This window comes from Mytilus edulis, chromosome 4 (genome assembly GCF_963676685.1).
Source record: "Mytilus edulis chromosome 4, xbMytEdul2.2, whole genome shotgun sequence".
Classification (NCBI taxonomy): domain Eukaryota; kingdom Metazoa; phylum Mollusca; class Bivalvia; order Mytilida; family Mytilidae; genus Mytilus; species Mytilus edulis.
The window spans coordinates 91171103-91198566 of NC_092347.1; the positions used below are offsets into that span (position 1 = coordinate 91171103).

The 27464-nt window shown below is 31.5% G+C and overlaps 2 protein-coding genes across 3 annotated transcripts in view; one reads left to right on the plus strand and one right to left on the minus strand.

Annotated features, from left to right (window-relative positions):
• Window positions 1-737: 737 nt before the first annotated feature.
• LOC139521024 (cytosol aminopeptidase-like) lies at window positions 738-24903 on the minus strand. Its single transcript, XM_071314194.1, has 13 exons — window positions 24769-24903; window positions 14173-14285; window positions 13333-13493; window positions 12003-12071; window positions 11107-11218; window positions 10477-10641; window positions 9570-9725; window positions 7759-7883; window positions 6179-6267; window positions 4358-4460; window positions 3453-3532; window positions 1431-1580; window positions 738-960 (listed from the first exon to the last, which is right to left on the minus strand). The coding sequence occupies exons 1-13, from the start codon at window positions 24868-24870 to the stop codon at window positions 811-813; spliced, it is 1575 nt and encodes a 524-aa protein (XP_071170295.1). The 5' UTR covers window positions 24871-24903; the 3' UTR covers window positions 738-810.
• Window positions 24904-24925: 22 nt separating this feature from the next.
• The window catches only part of LOC139521023 (probable E3 ubiquitin-protein ligase HECTD2), a 51603-nt gene continuing 49064 nt past the window's right edge, over window positions 24926-27464 (plus strand). For both annotated transcript variants that reach the window (XM_071314191.1, XM_071314193.1), the window contains exon 1: window positions 24926-25238. In XM_071314191.1, the coding sequence (XP_071170292.1) occupies window positions 25032-25238 (207 nt within the window). In that variant the 5' untranslated portion in view covers window positions 24926-25031. The remainder of the gene's footprint in view (window positions 25239-27464) is intronic.

Genomic DNA, 27464 nt, shown 5'->3' on the forward strand with positions numbered 1-27464 from the left:
ATCATAAGGGTACCTTATTCTTGTTGTCAGCACTTGCTTTGAGTGAACTCATTGTTATTTTGTAGTTGTATAATTGAAAGTTCTAGGTCAGGTTTCTGTTTTGTCCAATGGCAGAAATGTTGTTCATGGGAATATGTACTGTCTAAAAATAAGAAGATATGGTATGATTGTCAATGTCATCTATCTACTAGAGACCAAACACTTAAGTGTTACAAAGAATAGGTTATATTGTAGAAACAGAAAACATTTAATATCACAGATCAAAAGTGATTGATTTGCAAGATTATAATATTGAAGTTGGTCATAATTAAGTCTTGGAATGTTAATGTATAAGGGTCATATCTAGAATAGAATTGCTATTGATTATCTTACGTTGCAAAGGAATAAGTTGTTTTAAGTTTATGTCCAATCAAAACAGTGGAGTAAAATGTTCAAATAAAAACAAATGTCAATTGATTATTTTAACTAACAAGAATGTGTCCATAGTACACAGATGTCCCACTTGCAATATCATTTTCTATGATCAGTGGACTGTGAAATTGGATCAAAATGCTTATTTTGCATTAAAATTAGAAAGATCATATCATATGGAACATGAGTCCTAAGTTTTAAGTTGATTGGACTTCAAATTCATCAAAAACTACCTTGACCAAAATCTTTAACCTTAAGCGAGACGAATGGACGCATAGACCAAAAAATGTTATGCCTCTATATGGGCCATAAAAAGAAAACAACTATTATTTCTCAAAAACTGTATTATTAATTTCACCATCATATTAACACACTTTAATATCTACAGAACTAATATCATCAAGACTGTTCACTAAGTAACTTTAAGAATTCAACTACTGTTCTTGTTGGACGACCTGACATTCCCTTGGATAAGTATGGAACTTCATCTTGGTTCATCATTACACCTGCTATATCTAAATGCATCCACTGCTTTGCTGTTACAAATTCCTTTAAAAAGAAATGAAATAAATAAAATGATTTGACTAGCAAATGTGTAACCTATATACTTTCTATTGTATTTTTTTCAGCCATTCTAATAAATATGACCTCATTACTCTGAAAGGATGAATTAAAAAAATTATACTGACCCTTACATAGCCAACTTCTAATAATGTGTAAATCTGTTTAATTATAACTGATTTAGATCCAAAGTATATCATGTGTGAGTTAAATTCTGTGAAAGTTTCACAAAAATGAACAAGAGTGGTATGGATGAAAGGAGGAAAAGAGAAAGCTGGACAGATGCCTAAAAAAGGGGGAGGTAGAAACATAACTTTATGTATACATATTCCATACGAAAATTTCATCATTTCCCATACCTGTTCCCTTAAATATTTATACTGACGATTTCCTATTTCTAATTCATTAAAATTTCTACTTTTAATTAAATCCATCATCATTCATGATAGATAACTGACCTTGAGAAATGCTGCAGCAGTACAAGCTCCACCAGAACGTGCATATTTACCAATATTATTGATGTCTGCTAGTTGTGATTCTGTTACTTGTTTACTATAATGCTGTAATAAAGGCATTCTCCATACACGGTCTCCTGTTCTACTACCAGCCTGGTGAAATAAAAAAAAAATCCCAACTTTTCATGTACAATTCTGATACAAGGTTTGGCATTTACAATCAAGGACACGAGTTCAAACACTTTTAAAATGGCATAAAGAAAACAAGAATGTGTCCATAGTACACGGATGCCCACTCGCACTATCATTTTCTATGTTTAGTGGACCGTGAAATTGTGGTCAAAACTCTAATTTGGCATTAAAATAAGAAAGATCATATCATAGGGAACATGTATACTAAGTTTCAAGTTGTTTGGACTTCAACTTCATCAAAAACTACCTTGACCAAAAACTTTAACCTGAAATTTGTATTATCATTTTTTTATGTTGAGTTAACCGTGAAATTGGAGTAAAAACTCTTATTTGGCATTAAAAGTAGAAAGATCATATCATAGGGCACATGTGTACTAAGATTCAAGTTGATTGGACTTCAACTTCATCAAAAACTACCTTGACCAAAAACTTTAACCTAAAGCGGGACAAACGGACAGACGAATGGACCCACAGACCAGAAAACATTATGCCCCTCTACTAACGTAGGTTGGGCATAACAAACATTTCGGCTTCTTTATCCCTATTTATCCTCAGTATGCTCATTATATAAAAATAAGGAGATGTGGTATGATAATCAATGAGATAAGGCATCAATTTTTCAATTTTATCATATTTATGAGATGTCATTTTGAATTATTTTTAAAAAGTCACAAAATTGGATTTTAAACACTTTATTTTTAGGCCATTTTGCCTTTTACCTTATCATTAAAGATTTCTTTTTGGGCAAAGCTTGGAATGACACTTAATTTATTTGGTAAAATATAAAAACAAGAATAAGACAATATAACGATCACTGATACCCTAGCATGCAGAAAAACTCTTATAGGTTGCATTTCTGTAAATATTGACAATGCAATTTCCCATAGGAACTCCTTTTATGGCTAAAACTGTACCACTATAATATGAAGTTTTGAATAAAATCTTATCCTAGAATTGAAAGTTCATATGCACTACAATTTTTTTGAAAGGTCAAAATATAGGGCTGTGCAGCATATTTTCAACGTTTATATACCCTGAACTTCTCAGTTTAAACTAACACTAATTTCTTAACTACCCCTACCTCGAATAAAAGGTTACCGCAGATTTCAATATAAACAAATTGCATATGTATATTTACTGGTAACATTCCCAAGTTATGTCTCTATGAGATGGAACACAGAGATCATAACTGGGAACCAGTATGTAAACAAAATTAATTTTCTATGAATATTTTAAATCTCCCCAAAAAAGGCTTGGTTTGAGAAACAGCTGTATTTACAAAGTGCAACCTATAACGTAAATGCAAGACCAAATTTTTAATTGAATGTGCCCTGAAGTTAAAGTTTCATAACATAGAGTGTTAAAATCTAAAACGATTTTGTGACAATAAATTAATAATCATCTTGAATTGTTTTTTTTTTATATCACCCTACCTCAAGCTAGAAATTTAGTACTAGTTCTAATTTGTACAAGGAGGATTCTGGATCTTACTGCATTCAAATTTGTACTGAAACATACATATCAAATATCTGACATTAAACATTTGTCAATTTAACATGTTTAAAGTGAGGTAAAGAACTGTACATTGAGCCATGTTAGAAAGTGTCTGCTTATTATGCAAGACTGAATTCTATATGTAATTTGCTCAACATAATTGCCTTTTTAAGAGTGTGGAACATTCTTATTAAGGCTCAGTGTACAGACACATGAGAATTACTGGGAACTATATTTCAGTGTCTATAGATTAAGGAGCTTATCTGGCTACTTCCTGTATGGGAATTGGAAAAAAATTACCAATCTTTCCAAAATAAATAATATTGAACACAGACAAACCTTCTGAAGAAGTTCCCACATAATGTTAGAATTAGAAAATACACCTGTAACTGCTGATCCTAGAGCTACATCAATAGCACCTGGAAAATAAAGAATTTACTTTATACTTTGACACTAAGAATTCAAACAGGAACAAAATGCATAATCTTCCAAGAGCATCGTCTATACATCCTTTTAAAAAAAGATTTCATTTTCAGTTTGAGAGTTGAAAATAATAAGCACCCTACAGAACCATTTATTTGTATTTAAGAAAATGTTGTTCATATTGTAAATTATGAAATTGGGTTTTGTAAATGCTCTTTATAAATAAATATTTTTCATCTGGTATCTTTTGAAATAGTTATCGAAAGTATTTTAAATGTTTATTTTGTATTTTATTCTAGTTGCCTTCATTTCTATATCATTGATCCAAATAATTGCAGGATTGATTATTTTAAAAAAGACGAACTGCTATATATATAAGTTGATGCACTTCTATCTGTACTAGCAGGAGTTATCTTAAAAGTAATATCTTGGTGTTTTTTTTTCTTTAATTATTTTTTTACTGACTAGATATTTGTTATGTGCTTGTGGCCACCATGGATAGTTAACTTGGAATTGTTAGTACATGTATATAGCAAATACAAGTTATTTATAGTACATTTATGTTCATATTATACAGAATATCAGAAGCAAAACTAACTAATATATAGAAAACAATAACGGAATTTGGAAAAAGGGGGAAGGCTAAACAAAAATGTTCTTTCCCCAAGTACTGATGATTAAAACCTTCTTAGATATCCTAGATTCATTCTTACTGGGAAATTTGAAGCAGGCTTGGAGGTCAAGGATGCTGAGAGCTTTTTAAGTATGCTCTTTTCAACAGTTTAAGTAACAATTATTATCATGTTCCATTTTTATAATACCTGTTAGTGTAGCCATATCTAATACAGCTGTGGGATTAAATGTATCAGCATAACATAAAGCATCAGCTAGAATCAATCTTCCCTCAGCATCAGTGTTATCTACCTGTTGATGAAGGATAACATTTTGATTATACTAAGAATAAACAGCAGAGTCTGTGAAACATGAGCATCAGTATTATCTACCTGTTGATGAAGGATAACATTTTGATTATACTAAGAATAAACAGCAGAGTCTGTGAAACATGACATTAGATGATTCAAACAAGATTTTTGTCTTAAAAAAAAGAATGCAAGTGAAAAAGATGTTTTTTTCAAGCTTTTCTTATAAAAGTGTAAACATTTACAACCTTAAAGTACAGATTTTAGTAAAATTTGACAACATGGTCTGGCTTTTGAGAGATTGTTTTAACCAAATTTAGACCTGGGAAAATAGAGCACAGGTTTCTACAACCTAAATATTCAAGTCAGATTATATATTATTATATAACAAACATCTTTTGGCAGGGGGAATATAACTTCTATTGGATTCTTAATGTTAAAAGGAAAAACTGCTGTCAGACAAAAGCGAGACAACTATTATTTTGAATAATTCATATAAATACTGCTAAAAAATAATCAGCTTTCCTGTCGTCAAAATGTCAAGAAACAAGAGAAAAAACATATATAGCACCCCCTTTTATAAATAATTGCTTCCCCAAGCGCAGCTGTATACGACCGCAGAGGTCCAACCATGAACAGATGGGGCAAAAATGGACAAAATATTCTGGACTTGATACAGATCATATTTGGATTGTAATTAAATATTTGACACATAATTATGCTTCTGACTTAGAATAACTGTAGTCAAAGAACTTGAATTGAATATGTGATTTGAATTTATATTCATTTTTTTGCTCTTGTTCAAAACACTATGCTGTTGTGATTTGACCCCCTCCCCCTTCTCTGCAAATAAAAAATATTCTTCAAGATATGGTCCTTATCTCAATTTTTTTTTTTTTAAATAGTAACTTCTTAATTTTACATGTTCTAGTTCATACAACGTAGTTCTGACGATTTTTCAAATAAAACCTTTATAAATTTTACATCAAATCATGTTATAAAAGTATTTCTGATAATTTTGATCTCTTTCACTAAATCAATTAGATACAAACTGCTGAAATGTAAGAAAATAACTTTGAATAGACTGACCATTTTATACGATGTCCGGTACTGAAAATAGTTTACCTGTCACCTGTAAAGGTAGATTTCAGCTGTCCAACAACTAATTAGCCTTGCTTAAAATTAGAAAGTATTAAAGTAGGGGTTGTTTTGATAGTAATTAATTATCATGTCACTTTTATGCCTGAATATGTGTGACTGTTAAAGGCAAGAGGTTGGTTCAAAAAGATCTCTGAAGAAAGCCTTTAATATTAAAAAGTAGATGACCGTTTCATGCTTTGCCCAGGCGGACTTTTACTGGACATTATACAAATGTCTGGAATATATGACCGTTTTGGAAGCCGTGTTCTAAAAATAAATTGACAAAAATATAAGATCCCCTCAAGACAATACAACATTTCTTAATAAATAATTTAAAAGCAGTGTAAGGGAGGTAATTCAAAATGCTATATTTTCTAAATATATGGCAAATAAGGGTCATGACCTTGATTTTGTAGTCCACTGAACTTGAAATGTGATAGTGTGAGTGAGACATGTATTGTTCTGGACTGAATCTCTTGTTATTTCTCTAAATCTACACAGAATTATAAGCTGATTTCACTACCTTAATCCTGCACATATGTTTCTATCTTATTTTGTTGCATAACTACTACATGTTTTTACCTGGATTGTTTTACCATTCCTTGCAGTAACAACATCACCGGGTTTTACTGCATTGCCACTTGGCATGTTTTCACATAATGGAATAAATGCTAAAATAAAACAAAATGATGAAAATGATTAAAATTGATCACCAAAACTCTTTTAACTGAAATCTGATTTTGTCTTTTATTAATATTTTCTTTTTTAAACACAACAAGGTTCTTCTTTCGTTCATATTTTAAGAGTTAATGTATTTATGCTTTAAATCATTTCCCTTTTTGACTGGATTAGACATTTTTAAGATGTGTGAATGCAGAAAACCTGAAAGTATGTCATACATGAACTTTGCTTAGAAAGATCTTTGAAGTTTGTCAAGCAGTGTTTAATAGTATTTGTAGTTTGACTACATAATATTTTGATTGCATTTAACTGATAACTCTAGCGTAATTTCAAAAAGATTGGCAGCATTTATGAGGGGCGGCAGGAACTGTTTTCGTACCTCGGGATCAGGTGTATTTAAGCTCGAGATTTCGGGGTTGATCCTTTTGGGATCCAGGATTTCTTTTTTTTCAAATTTCAGGATGTTGTCAGAGATTTTTTTTTTTTTAATTTCGGGACCTCTGGATTTCGGGATCAGGACCCCCTCCTTTCATCAATGAATATCAAATACAACCTCTTTAGTCTTAGCCAGGGGACATAATCTTACATAAACGTCTTACACAACTACATGTACAGTAGATGTTGGGTATATTCTAATCAATCAATCAAACAAAACCATAAAATTAAAATAAAAAAATTTCATGTTTGAAGATCTCTATAAACTATCTTTCAAGATGAAAAAAACAAAATAAAAACACTGTTGTCTGTTCTATGGTCGGGTTGTTGTCTCTTTGACACATTCTTCATTTCCATTTTCACTTTTACTTCTCTTTAATACTGGTACTTTTAAGCCCCTTATTGACATTTATATCCATTTTGAATCTTTTTATGTAAATCCCCTCCGATCTGCCATTGTTTACATCATATAAATACAGACACTTACCTTTGATATATATAGGTAAATTAAGTTTGGCTACAGCCAATAGAGATCCTGCTACACAAGCTGCCCCACCCATATCAGCCCTCATCATATCATATAAATACAGACACTTACCTTTGATATATATATAGGTAAATTAAGTCTAGCTAAAGCCAACAGAGATCCTGCTACACAAGCTGCCCCACCCATATCAGCCCTGATCATATCATATAAATACAGACACTTACCTTTGATATAAATAGGTAAATTAAGTCTAGCTAAAGCCAACATAGATCCTGCTACACAAGCTGCCCCACCCATATCAGCCCTGATCATATCATATAAATACAGACACTTACCTTTGATATAAATAGGTAAATTAAGTCTAGCTAAAGCCAATAGAGATCCTGCTACACAAGCTGCCCCACCCATATCAGCCCTCATCATATCATATAAATACAGACACTTACCTTTGATATATATATAGGTAAATTAAGTCTAGCTAAAGCCAACAGAGATCCTGCTACACAAGCTGCCCCACCCATATCAGCCCTGATCATATCATATAAATACAGACACTTACCTTTGATATAAATAGGTAAATTAAGTCTAGCAACAGCCAATAGAGATCCTGCTACACAAGCTGCCCCACCCATATCAGCCCTCATCATATCCATGCTAGCTGAAGGTTTGATTGATATTCCTCCACTAAAATGACAGAATAACTTTAAAATAAATTTTTCAAAAGGTTTTCAGATTTCCTGTGTATTGTATGCTTGTTTTAAATGTTTTTTTTTGTAATAAGATAATATTAAAGCTGAAAAGCTCAATAGAGCTTTAATATATCTATAAATAAAGCTTTTGAACATGACACAAAATCAATAAATTTACCTGAAAGAAATTAAAAGCAAAGGAATATAATGCTTTTATTGATCTTCTTTATCTCAGTCACAATAAAGCCTCCAACAAAGAGCAAAAACTCTCACTTCACTGCAATTTCAAGATTACCTCAGCACCATTTTGATCAGAATTTGCAACAAGTTTTGAATTACTCTAAAACTGTGCAACAAAAAAATACAGATGTGAGATTTACTTGTTTTAATCTATCAGGTTTATAGACTATCCACTTTTTAAATTTTCTTTGCAGCTCAGTGTTTTTATAAATGCTTTTTTACATTTTAAAATATCTTTAATTTACTATAAAGTCTTATTCTCAATATAGCAATGAGTTCTAAAAAGTTAAAATTTCCAAACATAATATCAACCTAAGAACCAGATGCTCCGCAGGGCACAGCTTTATTCGACCGCAGAGGTCAAATCCTGAACAGTTGAGGCAAGTATGGACACCACAATCAAGCTTGATACAGCTCTGAATTTGGATTGTGCTTAAATAGTTGACACAGCATAGGTTTCTAACACAGAATGAATGTGGTCTAATGAACTAATTTATTTTTTTTTGCTTTTGAGCAATACACTATGCTGTTAAATATTAATGCCCTCAAAAACAACTATTTGAAGAATTTTTCTTTTAAATTTCTGAAATCTGAAATTAGAAAAATTGTACCCCAATCCCCCAATTTTTTATCACCTCCCCCTTTCCCTCATTCTAAAAATAATCTCAATTCAAATTTCAAAAGGAGTGTGCAACAATAACTTCTCATTTAAATACATCATAAAATATTAAAATATAAAATGTCATACATGGTTAAAATTAATATTAATTAATAGTAACTTCTAAATCATCTCAAGACAATCATCATTTCTTAATACGTAATTTTCAAGCCGTGTAAGGGAGGTAATCAAACATATATATAACAGTATTCTTTAAATGGAATTGTATTCCCTCCCTTACACTGCTGTTAAATTGTCTAAATTTTTATTTAACCAGAAAAACCCTTGTTTTTTTTTCCTGTTTTGCCCCTAATTGCTAAATGATTTGAGCCATAACCCCCTTTTAATCCTTTTGTAGTATGGAAATTTGTGGTACAGTTTAGAGAGATTTGTACACTTTTAAAACACAAGTCAATGAAAGGAAACTACAAAAATGCTTTTTTTGTCCCTAATTCCTACACCTTTGGGACCATAACCCCCAAAATCAATCCCACCCTTCCTTTTGTGGTTATAAACATTGTGTTAAAATTTTATTGATTTCTATTTACTTATTCTAAAGTTTTTATCCGGAAACAATCTGTCTTTAGACGACACTGACGACGTGATACCAATATACAACCAAAAAATATTTTTAAAAATAAAAATTTTTGCGGTCGTATAAAAAGTGATTACAACAACTGGTTACTTTCTAGTTAATGTATTTTGCATACCTGTAATATAAATCTATCATGACAAACAATTTTGTCCATGAGATCAAGTTATATAAGATCTGTGCTAACATACCTATCAAATGTTACTCCCTTTCCTACTAAAGCTACAGGACTATTGGAAGAGTTAGTTCCCTTGTATTCCATCTCTAAGAATACTGGTGGTTCATCAGATCCTTTAGCTACACACAGGAAAGATTCCATCTTCTGAGACTTTATCCACTCAGTGTCTCTACAAACATTGAAAGATAAAATAGACTTAAGACAGGAGTATGTCTGCAATTTAAGATATATGAAGATGTACCCCTTCATAAAAATTGTGAGATGTGGTTTTGTCCAATGAAGGAGGTAATATTCAGGGGAAAATCTTCTCATTCTCATAATCAAACAGATTAAAAGACCATACCTTTTATATAATTAATACATACACTTGTTATAAGTCCCAACATTGTCTAACCCTCCCCTTTTTCAAAATTATGGCTCAACATCTGTCCTATCATCATGATAATTTGTTGTTTATGATGAATATTATCTAGATATTATTAGAAGTGAAAGGTATTTGCATTTGAAATCATTAATATTAGTATCTTTCAGTTGTGTGTTCTCTATAACAATGCTGGAGTCAGTTGTTTCCTCATCAGCCTAATTCAGGGTTGAAACACACACAGTACATCATGTTAAGTGGGAGTAGAATGCAGACCTTGCAGAGCAGCTGGTTTTTGTCTTTGGTAAAGGATGATAATTTTATTTACCATTTTCTTATATCAAATTTATTTTTATTATACAAGACTAAATATGTAAAAACTTTTTGACAGACGTCATTCATCAGTGAAACTGTGGTTATTATACAGGGCTAGCACCATAATTTACATGTATACTTCTTCTCAGCCCAACAATGTTAGATCTGCAAATTTGAGATATAATAGATATTAGATAAAAGTAATGTGCCTAGAATTATGTTATACATTTGTAATACAATGTACCTCACTGTAACAGATACTTTCTTTGTATTTGACAATCGTTCACTAACAATCTGTGAAAATATTGTAGGTGTTAATTTATTAGCTGGCATCTCCATTAATTTACTGGCAAACAACTGTCCCTCTGCCAAATATACTCCTCTGGTCCACAGATCACTTGTCTTATCTCTATCAATATAAATGTTTAAATATACAAATATCTTTAAATGACTTGTACCTATTAATATATATATATACAAACGTTAAAGTTAATTATCAATCTGAAAACCAACAAAGAACACAATTTTACAAAGATTAACAGACAACCTGTGGAAATATATGGCCTTCAACACATAATTAAGATTTTCAATAAACTTTCAAAGTTGGACAACTGTCCTTGATAAATGTTAATGTATATGTTTTAAACAATAAAAATTGTGTTCCATTAAGTAGTCGATGAAAAGTCTTTACTTTTGTTGCATCTTTGACAATGCTGAGAGTATAAATTTATATTTCATTTTTATACGGTCAATACAAGAAAAATATTGATACTGCCATCTTCATATTAAGCTTCATGTAAAATATAACTGTATGTATACAAACATTTAAAATCTGTATATTAGGGAAATATTCTAGTCTGTTCCCTTTACTCACCTGTCCTGAGAAAATTGTGTGTAACATTTGACCTTGACTTGAGGCTTCCTTTTGTCCTCTGATTTCAGTTCATCATAAGAATGTAAAGATAAAACACTTCCCTCTGCAGCAGCTGTCGAGAAAATAAACATGTCAAAATTACTGGAAACAGCTTTAAAAAATAAATACACTTTGAATAAATGGGTTGTTCTTTTTATGTCCTTATAGTAATATAGCTTATATTCAAACATTTACACATCTTTTGCTTCACAATTTTTTATTTAAGCATTCCTGGTGAAGTCTTATCTAGAAATGTGATTGGGTTAATGCAACAAATTCACAAAGCGTTATTTTCATTCTACGGCCAGCTGCATTTGCCTACAGTTTTGCCTCAAGCCAGTACAACAAGACATGAACCAATAACAGGGAAAACTAGAAATAATCACATAATTATATCTTATCTTAAACAAATGGGTGTTCTATAACATTTTCTTTAATAATTGGAGATTTGCAATTTCTAAACTCCATATTCTAACATGAATGCTGAACCATTTAATTTGATAAAAAAAAAAATGTTGTTCAGAGATATGGAATTCATGGGGATATGTGCAAGCATTGAATTCATTCTTAAAATGTAAAAAAAAAATGTCTTATTATAAAACTTTTGAAATTTCTTTTAAAAGATTGAAGTTGTGAAATGGGTGATAATAACTTCATCAAAATCAGTCTTCTAAACATCATTGTTTTATTGTCATCCTTATTTTTATATTTCATACCATGTTGAAGATCATACTTTGATCTATAATGGTTTACTTTAACAAATTATGAATTAGATGAGAGAGTTGTCTCATTGGCACTCATACCACATCTTCTTATATCTATTATAACGTTCTTGGTACTTGTGTTTAATTTGTTACCTTCAGCATCTCCACAAGGGTCCACCTCTACTTCTGTCTCTCCAATATCTCGTAACTGTCTAACTGCACCTGTTTATAATATTTGTATATAAGTTTTAATAACATGAAGATAACAGAAAAGACCAAGCAGATTTTCATTAAGCAACAGAAAATACAAATACTTTGTTTTTTTATGAGAAGAAAGGTACTACATTTTGTAGTATTAATTATATTGTCTCTTCCTTTCTCTAGATTTATATAAATTCTGCAAAATGCAAAAAAATGACACTAAATATGAACACAAGTATAGTAGTTCATGGTAAGGAGCTGTTCTTTTTGATTAAGTTGAAAAGGCAATAACTCTTTTTGATTAAATCATCTAATATTCATAAACCTTTGATAAGGGCACTTCAAAAATCCATGCAGCAACCTTAATTTCTACCTATAAAGCAGTCCAAAATAAGCGAATTGTGGGTTTCTTTCTCTATGTGTTATTTGTGGTATGATTAAAATTATTTTTGTGGGTAATAGCTTTCACAAATAAATTTTGTTTATGTATTAACTTGTCAGAGTACAAGGATTTCACCTTTCGGTTATCGACCATAATGTTTTCCATCCTACTCTTTTTGTTTTGTGCTGCTAAACACCAACAATCAATCAATCAATTAACATATTTCACAATGTCACAAACATGAAAGAAATATGTTTCCTTAATCATTTAAACAATGAACCTAAACTTAATAAGCACTGTTAAGGTGGGACAACAGGGAGATAACTTTGTAAAAATCAGCTGAACATGTTATTAACGTTCTATTGTTAACGAATATTGACCACTCAATAATCAAAATTAGTGTTTGTCAAACTGCCAGATATCCAATAAATCTTTTCTGATGAAGTGTGTGATTCAGGTTTTTTTGAAATTTTTATATTTTTATCAAAGGGTCAATATATAAAAATTTGTAAAATTTTTGAAAATTAAACAAATTAATTTTAGTCAAAGTGTTGGTACCACCTTATAAGCATTTAATTTGTGCATTCTTTGCAAATCCTGAAACATCATGTTATATATATTATGTAAATAATAAGATTTAAACGAAAAGATGGTTTTACTTTTAGATTTTTTTTTAAAGTTGTCTCCCACAGAAAGATAAACCCTAGCTGCGGAACCGCAGCTCTTGGGTTCTTATGCTATTTTTTTAACTCTTTACATGTGGTCTGCAAAAAGTCAAAAAATACCATAAGGACCTCAGAGCTATGGTTCCGCAGCTACATAAACCCATGCAGCTGGTTAGTCTAAAATTTCATATTTTACACATGATATACAAAAAAGAAATTATGTGAGATAACATACTAGCCACAGCACTTCTAATTTGATCTCTGCCTTCATCCAATCCTTCCAGTTCATTGTATCCAATTCCTTTTTTACCTATACATACAGCTGTTACTGTCGAAAATTCTCCATCAAGTCCATAAAACGTACGACTTTTACCTTTCTTCAACTTTTTCTTCACTCTTCATTTTGTAAAATAAATACACAAAAAAAACATAACATTTTTAATTTTAACTATAGTTATTTGTATAAGCACTTAATTCTAACCTTGTTAATTAGTCCTTATATAGGATTGTTGGGTCAATACCAGTATATCATGCAAACCATCATAAAAGTTACCATTTTTGTTCCAAAGATTTCAAAAATAGTAAATTTGTTCAAACTTTTCCAAATATTGCCCATTTGATTGAAAAATTCTTCAGAACTTCGTTATGGTCATTCAGATTGTCACTTTGGAGTCACAGATCTTTAAAATCTAACATTCTGTCAGACAAGAAGACATTTTCACATCTACTATGATCTACTATGTTAGATATCTTGTAGTAAGGGATCTTTTGGTATAGATATTACTCATATTTATATTTCAAAATAAAGTTTCAATGTGGCATGTATAGGGTGCTGTTAAGTCATTTAAATATAGCCATTGTAAAATAACTTATACATGTATACCTAAACGATAACCAATCCACAACTTTATCATTCTTTATTGAGTGTTTTGTATAAAAATATCATATTTTTTGGATCATTTATATTAGGTTTTTTTTTTAACTCATCACATCAATGTTCGCAACTTTGGTTTATGGATAGTTTTCTCATTGACAATCATACCTCTTCCCTTTTACTTACAACGTATATACTTACAGTTGTAAGCCATTTGTTAGTTTTTTGTCAACTTTGTTATCAAATTTTTCTGCTGCATTTGTTAACAAAGTTTCATCCTCTCCTTCATAGACTCCCAAAACCAGACCTTTCTCCTGAAATTAACATCAATTAAAAAATAAAAATCTTAATTTAACTCATGGGATTTGTTCAGCCTTTAGAATGCATATATACTATTTTTAATTTTTTTAAAAAGTTCTTGTTAATGACAGATTTGTGTCTAAATAAAAATATGCAATGAGCAAGCTCACATGTACCTATAACAGGGAAAGTTTAGGAAGACAAATAGCATTTTTTTCCCTGTTTCCTTTCAACGTATGATTTATTTTAATTACATGAAATAAGAAAGTGATATTGTCTTTCAAAATCGTTTTTTTAATAACTATTGAAGTCAATTCCATGTATAGTTTGTTGTTTATTTTAGATTTTTTATGAATTGGATATACTATTTAGCATGTTTAGGGGTCATCCATAATTTTCAATCCTTTTCCAAAGAGTACAAAACTTACACTTGGGGAGGGGGTTTAAAAAATCAATTTTTACTGTATGCTTTTAAAAAAAAAACCAAAAAAAAAAAAAATCAGATATGTCATGTATGTGTCAGTTTATTTTCAATGCAATTTTTTATTAAACTAAACTAGCTTATAGAATAGACAGGATCTTCTTTTTATTAAGAATGATTGATTCATATACAACTATTGTTGCATTCTCATCAGTAATATTTCATTTAGGGATCTTCCAAGAGGGTCGTAATGTGGGTACCTTCATAAAGTTCATGAGTAATAACGGTAAAAATTCTTGCCAAATGTCGCGTACATTAATATATAGTAATTTTCGGTGCATGACTAATTGACTATAATATGTACACTTTCTTTTAGACAGTTCAAAAATCGATAGATTTTGACAAACTACATGTTAAATTTACTAAATTATTTTTTTTATAAAATTAGGTAAAACTTTCTTCTAGAGAGGGATAGGACCTTTATCGGGACTCTGAGATCAGGTGTTTCTAAGCTCGGGATTGACCCTTTCAGGATTCTCAAATTCGTTTTTGAATTTTCGGATGTCTGGATATTAATTTATTTAAATAAGGGACCTCTGGATTTCAGGATCAGGACCCCTCCTATCCCCCTTTCTTGTTTTAAAAATAATTTCAAAACTGAATTGTGACTTTTTGTCTTGTGACTTTCTGTCCTAAATTCGATCTTGAAAGTTCAACCTAGCTTATAATTAGTTTTAGTCCGATTTTGTAAGGCCGATTTTGTTATAGGTCGAGTTTGTTATAGTCCGAGTTTGTTATGTGCCGAGATATCAGAGAATCATTTTTTGAGGGATATCATGGTACGCACTGAAACCCGGACCGGACCGGACTCCGGACCCGGACTTGGGTATGAAACCCGGACCCGGACCCGGACTGAACGCCGGACCCGGACTGAATGCCGGACCCGGACTGAATGCCGGACCCGGACTGGGTTAAAAATTGTGAATTTTCTTTTAAATACCTTTTCTTTTTTTATTAAGTGGAAGGAAGATAATTTTTGGAGAACTGTAACACATTATATTAATTATGAGATCATCAAATTTTGCTCTTACTCTTGTAAATTCTAGCATGCAAGTTAGACTTGCAATGATTCTGAATATTCAATTTACAGTTGTGCAACTACTTTAAAAAAAAAAAATATATATATGTATAAATAAAATTGAGAATGGAAATGGGGAATGTGTCAAAGAGACAACAACCCGACCAAATAAAAAAAAAAATGTTTACAAATGACTTTAAAAATATATATATATATGTATCAATGTTTACAAATGACTTTAAAAAAAGCCATAGAAATATTTTTTTTTATAAATTATAGGGAGAAAGTGGATTTTCTTAAAATTATTTTTTCCTTTTTTTTGTTCATCTATCAGAGACATATAATACAATTATTATGTTTCTGAAACTATCCAGAAGGAAGTTTATTTTGGCAGAAATATACAAGATGCATTACATCATCTATAATAATTATGAAAATGAATCAGACCTGTATAACCAGACCTGATACATACCGTGACAGTAGTTTATATGGGCATAAGTGACGCGATGCATGAACCTGCATTACGTAATTGTGTAATAAGTGTAGAAAAGTCCGATAGGAAATGGCAAGAATACCTAGTCATGTCACCTCACAATAACTCTGGCAATAATACCATTAGTCATGCTGGTAAATTAGGGAAGGACCGAATTATAAACAAATGTAAAAAGTGTTATGACCAAAATGATATTTTGAAAACTGTTTTTACACGGAACACCGCTAGTTTGACTTTAAACTATGAAATGATTTAAGCAATAATCTTATTTATATTCTCAGACATTTATTTGTTTCATAAACGTAGGAAAAAATATTTTAAAAACGACTATAGTTGGCAGGAGTCCTTTTGTGCCAGTTAATGTTTTTCAAGGGTATCCTTACCGCAAGATGTACAACTATAAATGGAGTAGAGTCATTTTTCAATAAAAACGTTGAACTGTTTATGGATCCCATCCTTCAATATTTGTAGGTTCCGTTTACAAAATAGGCAAGCGACAAACTACTACATATATTAAATTGTGAAACTCAGCAGCAGTATGAAGATAACATGTTTCAGAGTAAATGGGGAATGTGTCCCATGTACCCGCTTGCATATCATATATCATTTTATTTTTTTATTTAAACGTAGTATAACAACTCCAGAAAGGTTTCATTGACATTACCAACATTCGAACTTGATCTCTTTGTTGAATATAAGTTTCATAACATTTGGTAAAGTCAAACCTTCGTGTATGTTAGAGAACGGAAACGAAAATTTCAGCATTTTTTTCCATTTGTAAAGGAATTTTACTTTAGAGTGGTTTAAATGACACTTAAAAAAATTAAACTTGATCTGTGTTTTGTGGTAATATTATTAAGAATTGTGTATACACAGTGTGGGAACAGAACTGTACGGTTTTCTAATATTTTTGTCATTCTGGAGACTGTCAAGCATGGATCCGACATTTTGAAAATTACAAGTTGCTTGATGGAAACTTTGATGAACTCTAATATTACTTTATGACGTTTCTGCTTCAAATTTTGATAGCTTAATAATTTTCTATGTAACTATGAACCAATTAAATAATAAAAAAACGTGTTTCTTAGAATGGTGGAGATCCGAGTAGAACGATTAAAGCTGTCTCACATCAGCGATCAAAACTGTCAAATTAACATCGAAAAACCAATCGTTTCTACCAGAATTTTCACGTGTACCTTTTCTGATATATAGTTTCACCTGTCTGAAAGTTTCAAAGCCATTGTTCAAGGAGAATTCCAAATATATTCCTTTTCTCTATGTCAGATATTTTTATTGACAGTACAATCGCTTGCAAATATACTGTACAATCACTTGGAGCATTCATACACGATCGACCGAGTTTTATCAAAAACATCGCATATGCATTTCATTTGTTGTTCCTTGTCTGTCCTAAAATATTCATCTATGGTATTTGAAATGAAAATGAACTCAAAATCACTAATTTTGCCAATTACGATTATATCAAGGAACCTGTTTCGGGTGTCTATATCAGAGACAAAACTCGTACAATAAGTATACAAGACAAAATAAAGGTACAGTGCAAATGTAAAGAAATTACTAAAATGTAAATAATCCTCGTACAAAATAAAAAAATATTTATATATACCGAAAGGTGGCTGTATGCTCTTGAAGGATAAGCATAGTGAAGTTTACTTAATTTATTATTTTCCATCAATTCAAAAAAAATATATATTTACGTATTTGAACAATACAACAAAATATGTGTTATCACATGCAGCTTGATCGGGATATTTTAACTTGATTAAGGAATTTGAATGTTGAATGGTGGGAGCTAATCACAAAACAACAAAAAAACGTCTAGGCCAATAAACACTAACCAAAAAGAAAGATGTGGTATAATTTCAAATGGTATATCTGTGTATTATAAGCAATAACTTCTAATGGAATTTCCGATGTATTACATGTGTAATCAAATGTTCAGTCAACAAACTTAACGACAATAAACAGTGTACATACAGTTAGTCGTCGTAATGCAATACACGCAGGTATAGTAAACTTCAAACTAGTCCGGGGTTATGTCAGGTCACAGTCCGGACTCACCTGTTCAACATTGTGTATTACATGGGTGATCGCTGCTTAAATGACGTTTATAGATTTTTCCGATGACTATCGAATAATTTAAGAAATAGAAAAATGAATAAAGGAAAAGCCAAAAGCAAAACGGGAAAAAAAAATCTTTCAATTTAGCAAATAATTTGGTATATTTATATACAATCCGTATACTCCCAGTCCGGGGTTATTTAAGGTCACGGTCCGGACTCGCCTTGTATTTTTTTGTTGATTCTCGGGTGAACGTCTTTTATTAATGTTTCAGACGATAATCCAGTAAGCAAAAAAATGAATGAATAAAAATGATAAAGTTCGTTTCATCAAATAATTTGTGAAGTTTTATATCTCTATCGATGTCTATAGTTTGCGAATACACCTAGTCCGGGGTTACTTCGGGTCACCATCCGGACTCGGCTAGTACATGTAATTGTTTCGTTAAATGTCGGATAAATATCTTATAATTGTTTTCTGTATTACATGTTTGATCAAAGGTCCCGTCAATATACTTTACGACAATAAACAGTGTACATACAGTTAGTCGTCGTAATGCAATACACGCAGGTATAGTAAACTTCAAACTAGTCCGGGGTTATGTCAGGTCACAGTCCGGACTCACCTGATCAACATTGTGTATTACATGGGTGATCGCTGCTTAAATAACGTTTATAGATTTTTCCGATGACTATCGAATAATTTAAGAAATAGAAAAATGAATAAAGGAAAAGCCAAAAGCAAAACGGGAAAAAAAAATCTTTCAATTTAGCAAATAATTTGGTATATTTATATACAATCCGTATACTCCCAGTCCGGGGTTATTTAAGGTCACGGTCCGGACTCGCCTTGTATTTTTTTGTTGATTCTCGGGTGAACGTCTTTTATTAATGTTTCAGACGATAATCCAGTAAGCAAAAAAATGAATGAATAAAAATGATAAAGTTCGTTTCATCAAATAATTTGTGAAGTTTTATATCTCTATCGATGTCTATAGTTTGCGAATACACCTAGTCCGGGGTTACTTCAGGTCACCATCCGGACTCAGCTAGTACATGTAATTGTTTCGTAAAATGTCGGATAAATATCTTATAATTGTTTTCTGTATTACATGTTTGATCAAAGGTCCCGTCAATATACTTTACGACAATAAACAGTGTACATACAGTTAGTCGTCGTAATGCAATACACGCAGGTATAGTAAACTTCAAACTAGTCCGGGGTTATGTCAGGTCACAGTCCGGACTCACCTGTTCAACATTGTGTATTACATGGGTGATCGCTGCTTAAATGACGTTTATAGATTTTTCCGATGACTATCGAATAATTTAAGAAATAGAAAAATGAATAAAGGAAAAGCCAAAAGCAAAACGGGAAAAAAAAATCTTTCAATTTAGCAAATAATTTGGTATATTTATATACAATCCGTATACTCCCAGTCCGGGGTTATTTAAGGTCACGGTCCGGACTCGCCTTGTATTTTTTTGTTGATTCTCGGGTGAACGTCTTTTATTAATGTTTCAGACGATAATCCAGTAAGCAAAAAAATGAATGAATAAAAATGATAAAGTTCGTTTCATCAAATAATTTGTGAAGTTTTATATCTCTATCGATGTCTATAGTTTGCGAATACACCTAGTCCGGGGTTACTTCGGGTCACCATCCGGACTCGGCTAGTACATGTAATTGTTTCGTTAAATGTCGGATAAATATCTTATAATTGTTTTCTGTATTACATGTTTGATCAAAGGTCCCGTCAATATACTTTACGACAATAAACAGTGTACATACAGTTAGTCGTCGTAATGCAATACACGCAGGTATAGTAAACTTCAAACTAGTCCGGGGTTATGTCAGGTCACAGTCCGGACTCACCTGTTCAACATTGTGTATTACATGGGTGATCGCTGCTTAAATAACGTTTATAGATTTTTCCGATGACTATCGAATAATTTAAGAAATAGAAAAATGAATAAAGGAAAAGCCAAAAGCAAAACGGGAAAAAAAAATCTTTCAATTTAGCAAATAATTTGGTATATTTATATACAATCCGTATACTCCCAGTCCGGGGTTATTTAAGGTCACGGTCCGGACTCGCCTTGTATTTTTTTGTTGATTCTCGGGTGAACGTCTTTTATTAATGTTTCAGACGATAATCCAGTAAGCAAAAAAATGAATGAATAAAAATGATAAAGTTCGTTTCATCAAATAATTTGTGAAGTTTTATATCTCTATCGATGTCTATAGTTTGCGAATACACCTAGTCCGGGGTTACTTCAGGTCACCATCCGGACTCGGCTAGTACATGTAATTGTTTCGTAAAATGTCGGATAAATATCTTATAATTGTTTTCTGTATTACATGTTTGATCAAAGGTCCCGTCAATATACTTTACGACAATAAACAGTGTACATACAGTTAGTCGTCGTAATGCAATACACGCAGGTATAGTAAACTTCAAACTAGTCCGGGGTTATGTCAGGTCACAGTCCGGACTCACCTGTTCAACATTGTGTATTACATGGGTGATCGCTGCTTAAATGACGTTTATAGATTTTTCCGATGACTATCGAATAATTTAAGAAATAGAAAAATGAATAAAGGAAAAGCCAAAAGCAAAACGGGAAAAAAAAAATCTTTCAATTTAGCAAATAATTTGGTATATTTATATACAATCCGTATACTCCCAGTCCGGGGTTATTTAAGGTCACGGTCCGGACTCGCCTTGTATTTTTTTGTTGATTCTCGGGTGAACGTCTTTTATTAATGTTTCAGACGATAATCCAGTAAGCAAAAAAATGAATGAATAAAAATGATAAAGTTCGTTTCATCAAATAATTTGTGAAGTTTTATATCTCTATCGATGTCTATAGTTTGCGAATACACCTAGTCCGGGGTTACTTCAGGTCACCATCCGGACTCGGCTAGTACATGTAATTGTTTCGTAAAATGTCGGATAAATATCTTATAATTGTTTTCTGTATTACATGTTTGATCAAAGGTCCCGTCAATATACTTTACGACAATAAACAGTGTACATACAGTTAGTCGTCGTAATGCAATACACGCAGGTATAGTAAACTTCAAACTAGTCCGGGGTTATGTCAGGTCACAGTCCGGACTCACCTGTTCAACATTGTGTATTACATGGGTGATCGCTGCTTAAATGACGTTTATAGATTTTTCCGATGACTATCGAATAATTTAAGAAATAGAAAAATGAATAAAGGAAAAGCCAAAAGCAAAACGGGAAAAAAAAATCTTTCAATTTAGCAAATAATTTGGTATATTTATATACAATCCGTATACTCCCAGTCCGGGGTTATTTAAGGTCACGGTCCGGACTCGCCTTGTATTTTTTTGTTGATTCTCGGGTGAACGTCTTTTATTAATGTTTCAGACGATAATCCAGTAAGCAAAAAAATGAATGAATAAAAATGATAAAGTTCGTTTCATCAAATAATTTGTGAAGTTTTATATCTCTATCGATGTCTATAGTTTGCGAATACACCTAGTCCGGGGTTACTTCAGGTCACCATCCGGACTCGGCTAGTACATGTAATTGTTTCGTAAAATGTCGGATAAATATCTTATAATTGTTTTCTGTATTACATGTTTGATCAAAGGTCCCGTCAATATACTTTACGACAATAAACAGTGTACATACAGTTAGTCGTCGTAATGCAATACACGCAGGTATAGTAAACTTCAAACTAGTCCGGGGTTATGTCAGGTCACAGTCCGGACTCACCTGTTCAACATTGTGTATTACATGGATGATCGATCGTTGCTTAAATTTTATTGGAGCAATTTCAACTTTGTATCATCCAATCAGGAGCTGCATAATATTTTATTCAGAGTACCATCTTGGGGGTAAAAAATGTCCCGGTTAATGGATACGGCCTTTGTAATATGCCACTCATTGTATATAACACAAGATCATTTCTGTATTTCTTACCAAAGGAATACTACTGATACGGAGATTACGAGTGAATAATTCTTAAGCGAGGTATCTTAGTTCATTTTGACAATGGATGCTCAAATAAAATTATTTCACTATATTGAACATTATTTATTATTTCATTATATCTCGTAGCTAATGCCCCTTTAAATCTAACTTCTATACATGCTTGATTATGATTGATAGTGTAGTCTTTGACACCTTTTCACATCTGATTGTTTAATTATTTTTATAGACTTTGTGATGACAATCCGAAATAAGCAAGTATATCTTTTTTTTTTTTATTTTACTGTAGAAAAAAATGGAGTAATTAAAATACTATGTTATTGACCAGTGAAGCGTTATTTGAGATGTTGATATAAAAATAAGAATGATGTGATGTGATGTGATTGCAAATGAGAGCTGACAAATAAGACCAAATGACACAGACATATACAACTATAGGTCACAGTACGACCTTCAAAACTGAGCAAATTACATACCGGAAAGTCAGCTATAGAAGGCCCTAATAATGACAAAAGGAAAAGAAATCGCTATAATGAGGGATATACAAATGTATTACACATCAACAAACGACAACCACTAAATTGCAGGCTCCTGACTTGGGACAGGCACATACTTAATGTTGCCAGTTTTAACTAGTTTGAAGGCGACAACCTCCCCCCCCCCCTTAACTTGGGGCAGTGCTGTAAAATAAGAACAAACTATTAAAATCAGTTGAAAAAAATATTAACTCATCAGATGGATACAAATAGATTTACAAAAACAGAGTATACTTGGGTTGGTACTAATACTTATACAGCCACACAACATAACGACACCAACTACAAATATGAGAATGCTCGCAGTTACTGATCACAGCTAGTACATGGCCAACAACTAAAGGTAAAAAGCAATCCATCATGGTTTATATTTTGGTTATTTAAACACTGAATTACCAACAGCCTTAACGTATCTTGTAAGTAATTCCTGGTTGTGTCTTCTTTTTTCGTTTTCTTTCAATATCCTAAAGCGAGTCTGTGTAAAACTTTGCCAATAATACAATATGAGGAACAGTAAAAGATCATAAGAATTAAGAGGAACAATTAAAAGGCATACAAATTCGTAGGAACGATAAGTCTTAGAGATTATAATAACTCGGATGAACAATAAAAAGTCACAAGGCTTCTGAGGAACAGCAAGAGGTCATAAGAATTCGGAGGAAAAATCAAGTCATAAGAATTCGGAGGAACAATAAAAAGTCATAAGAATTATGAGGAACAATAAGATATTATAAGAATTTGGAAGAACAATAAGATATCATAAACATTCGGAGGAACAATAATAGATCATAGGAATTCTTATGATACTAGTTGACAATTCTGATATGTACAACTCGCTAACGAAAGAGGTTTATATTGATGAATAGAAAGTGATATTCACCTGCAATTTACCTGTGCACAATCGGCGGAAATGAAAGATCGAAACTTTTAAAAATCGGCGTAAATGTCAAACACCCAATAAAACACGAGACTTTCATTACACAGTGACATAACAACGCTTAATTAATGTTCTCATGAAAGTGAACTAATATTAAAAGTGATTAATTAAGACTGCCAAAACAAGAAAGATCTAATTTCTTGTTCAATTGCATGTAAAGCACAAGTTAAGGCTAAATTCGTAAATTTCGATAAATGTTTATGAAGAGGGAGAAAATAACCGTCATATATCATTTATAGAAGTAAAACATGGAGTCATAAGACAAAAAAGTCGTAATAACTCAAAAAATTTATTTATACAGTTTCTTAGAGAAATATAAATACACGGGCGCATTATTTAGAAAAGAAGGAATTCTATTTTTCCCTTTATGTCTAGAAGAAGAAAACAAACAAAGAAATATAATCCTCGAATGTTTCAAACTGTTGCGCTTCACTCTTCCTTTGAATAAAAAATTTAATTTGCTTTCATTGATAATAAAAAGATTTTATTAATTTCCATAAAACAATAACGACAAGAGAATTATTTTATCTCTTCCTTACTTTTAATCTTTTTGGTCAATTTTGCGCTCGGAATGTGGATTGTTTTAAACTATACTATTACTTATTATATGACAGCATAAATCTTAAAAAAATATTTCTGAAAGTGGTAAAAAAACCACAGTCCGGGTCCGGCATTAAGTCCGGGTCCGGCGACCAGTCCGGGTCCGGGTCCGGGTTTCATACCCAAGTCCGGGTCCGGAGTCCGGTCCGGTCCGGGTTTCAGTGCGTACCGGATATCATAGGAATAAAAACGAAAACATATTATATAAAATAAATTTTAAAAAAAAATAATATTAATAAAGAATAAAATCCACATCTCAAATTACTAGTCTTGTGAGCAAAGAACAGAAAAGGGGGGTTCATGTCCTTTCCCAATTTCGAATACCACCCGCCCCAATTTAATCAGTGTCAGCAAATTACAGATAATAAACTGAATTCTTAAACCTTTCTGTTTGTTGTACTAAAATATCTATGTCGTGATATCAAGTTTAAAGCTGTTCTGCGAAGTTTCAAATGACAACTGATTGTCTTCATGGGCGCAGCCATTTTTGTTTTTATTTGATTCGTTTCGTAAAGAATAATTCGTAATATCATTGTCAGTCGTTAATGTAAATCAAAATGGAGATGCAGGTGCACGTATTCTTCATTCAACTTTAAAATATAATGAAGAACGGATTATATTGCGATTTATATGACAATTTGTTTTGATGGCAACCACTCAAAATGATGAGGAACAAATAAGATTAATAGAATGTCCAATATGTGATCATAAAGCGAAGCAGCAAGTAAACTCTCCTCCAAGAACAATCTGTCCAAAATGTGGAAACTTTTATGTGGACTCTGGGGAAGGACCTCCTCCGCCCAGAAGGCTAGCAAGAGAAAGACAAGAAAGAAAAAATATTCCTGAAAATGAGGTGAGGATTTGTCATGTTTGTTGTCGATGTGGAAAATTACACTAGATTTTTTATCATAATATTATGAAAAAGGCATTGTTTGTAGAGCTACATGTATGTTTACCCCACAGTTTTTTTTACTTATATTCCTGAATATCTCACAAGAAACTTAACTTGTATTTTTGAAAAATGTCATCCATCCTGAACTTCAGTTTTATTTTGATTTCATGGGTTGTCAACTTGTTGTTCTTCTTGAACTTCTTCTTCCTTTGTAGTAGTACTGATATAAATATTTTTTCAATATATTACAAAATACAATATATCATAAATAATTAAATACACAAATGAAAATACATAAACATAGATATATAACCAAATTTTTTGGCAAACATCCGCCACTATGAATTTATAAAAGGAGAAAAAAAAAATTTAACAAGGGAGGGAGGGTGGGTAATTTCAACGTAATATCAAATTCAAAAATGTAAAGAAAACACTTTGCAATAGTATAAATAAACAATTAACAACAAAGGAAAAGTTTATATCCAATAAAAAGAGCGAAATAATATAGTGAGTAAATTTAATGCAAGAGTTTATACTAATGAAAATCTAGTTTGAACCAGTGTGATTACTGAGGTGTAAAATATAAATTTCACTGTTTTGCTAATTAAATAATTTAAATCTTAAATTAAACCAATTATCAAGTGGGTGAAATAAAAGGAAGTCAATAGGTATAATTTGTATTGCCTGATATAAATATTTTTTCAATATATTACAAAATACAATATATCATAAATAATTAAATACACAAATGAAAATACATAAACATAGATATATAACCAAATTTTTTGGCAAACATCCGCCAAGCCTGCAAGGCCGCCAAAAAAAAATAAAGATAAAATAATAACTATCAAAACAGTTATAATGATGATAAAAACCAGACATACTATCATCACTCTTTTTTCTCACTTCAAATAAGCTCCATCCTTTCAAAATGTGTATAGATAATGAAAGGACAAAACAGCAAACCAACTCAAAATATATGTAGATCTTGAGTAGTAAGAGGAAAACCAGCATCATATTCAGGATGCAAGTTCTCTGAAAAGAGAAAAAAGAATAATTACAGTAAACAATATACATGTATGAAGTAAATAAAAAACACAATTGTAACACATTACAATTTATATACTCTGATGCTTAATAATATTGATTATCTTTTTTCTGAAAAGTTCTGTACCAGCAAAATTTAAATGAAGCCCATCTCTCGGAGCAAATAAGGAAGCATCTGGAATATTGTCGAGTAAGAAACTCCTATACAAATTACAATATAATAAATTATTTCTTTTACACAATCTTTTTAACTCAGTATTAACTTTATTAACTTTAGCTCCAGTTTTCATGTGATCAACTGGTCTAGGAAGAATAGAAGTAAAGATCAACTTAGCAAATGTCATCTTTTTTAACTTGTGAATTAAATCTCCGAAATATGATATAATAGTATCTACGGATTGAGACGAAGAAATATTATTAGTACCAACATGAACTATAACGAAATCTAATGAAATTAAATCTACTTTCCCAGATGAAATTAACTCAGTAAGACGACCAATAGTGGCACCAGGAAAGGCCTGAGTTGTACACCCATCTATTCCACTAACATATTTAGGTATAGACGCTGACACAATGGTCGCCCTTTTTTCAAAGAAATTCCCTGTAAAAATTTATAATAAAACATCTGAAATATGTGCTGTCATCTTTTCTGCTACTGAAATCTTATCATCTAATGAAAATTTTAAATATCAACGTAATATCAAATTCAAAAATGTAAAGAAAACACTTTGCAATAGTATAAATAAACAATTAACAACAAAGGAAAAGTTTATATCCAATAAAAAGAGCGAAATAATATAGTGAGTAAATTTAATGCAAGAGTTTATACTAATGAAAATCTAGTTTGAACCAGTGTGATTACTGAGGTGTAAAATATAAATTTCACTGTTTTGCTAATTAAATAATTTAAATCTTAAATTAAACCAATGATGAGGAACAAATAAGATTAATAGAATGTCCAATATGTGATCATAAAGCGAAGCAGCAAGTAAACTCTCCTCCAAGAACAATCTGTCCAAAATGTGGAAACTTTTATGTGGACTCTGGGGAAGGACCTCCTCCGCCCAGAAGGCTAGCAAGAGAAAGACAAGAAAGAAAAAATATTCCTGAAAATGAGGTGAGGATTTGTCATGTTTGTTG

Excerpts from the sequence above, each read along its gene's own strand:
- LOC139521024 (XM_071314194.1), bottom strand. The coding sequence starts at position 24,870 with ATGGCTGCGCCCATGAAGACAATCAGTTGTCATTTGAAACTTCGCAGA. Across the intron at positions 10,642-11,106 it reads ACACAATTTTCTCAGGACAG|AGATAAGACAAGTGATCTGT; the intron begins GTGAGTAAAGGG and ends TTATATTGATAG. Across the intron at positions 1,581-3,452 it reads TGTGGGAACTTCTTCAGAAG|GCTGGTAGTAGAACAGGAGA; the intron begins GTTTGTCTGTGT and ends TTATTTCACCAG.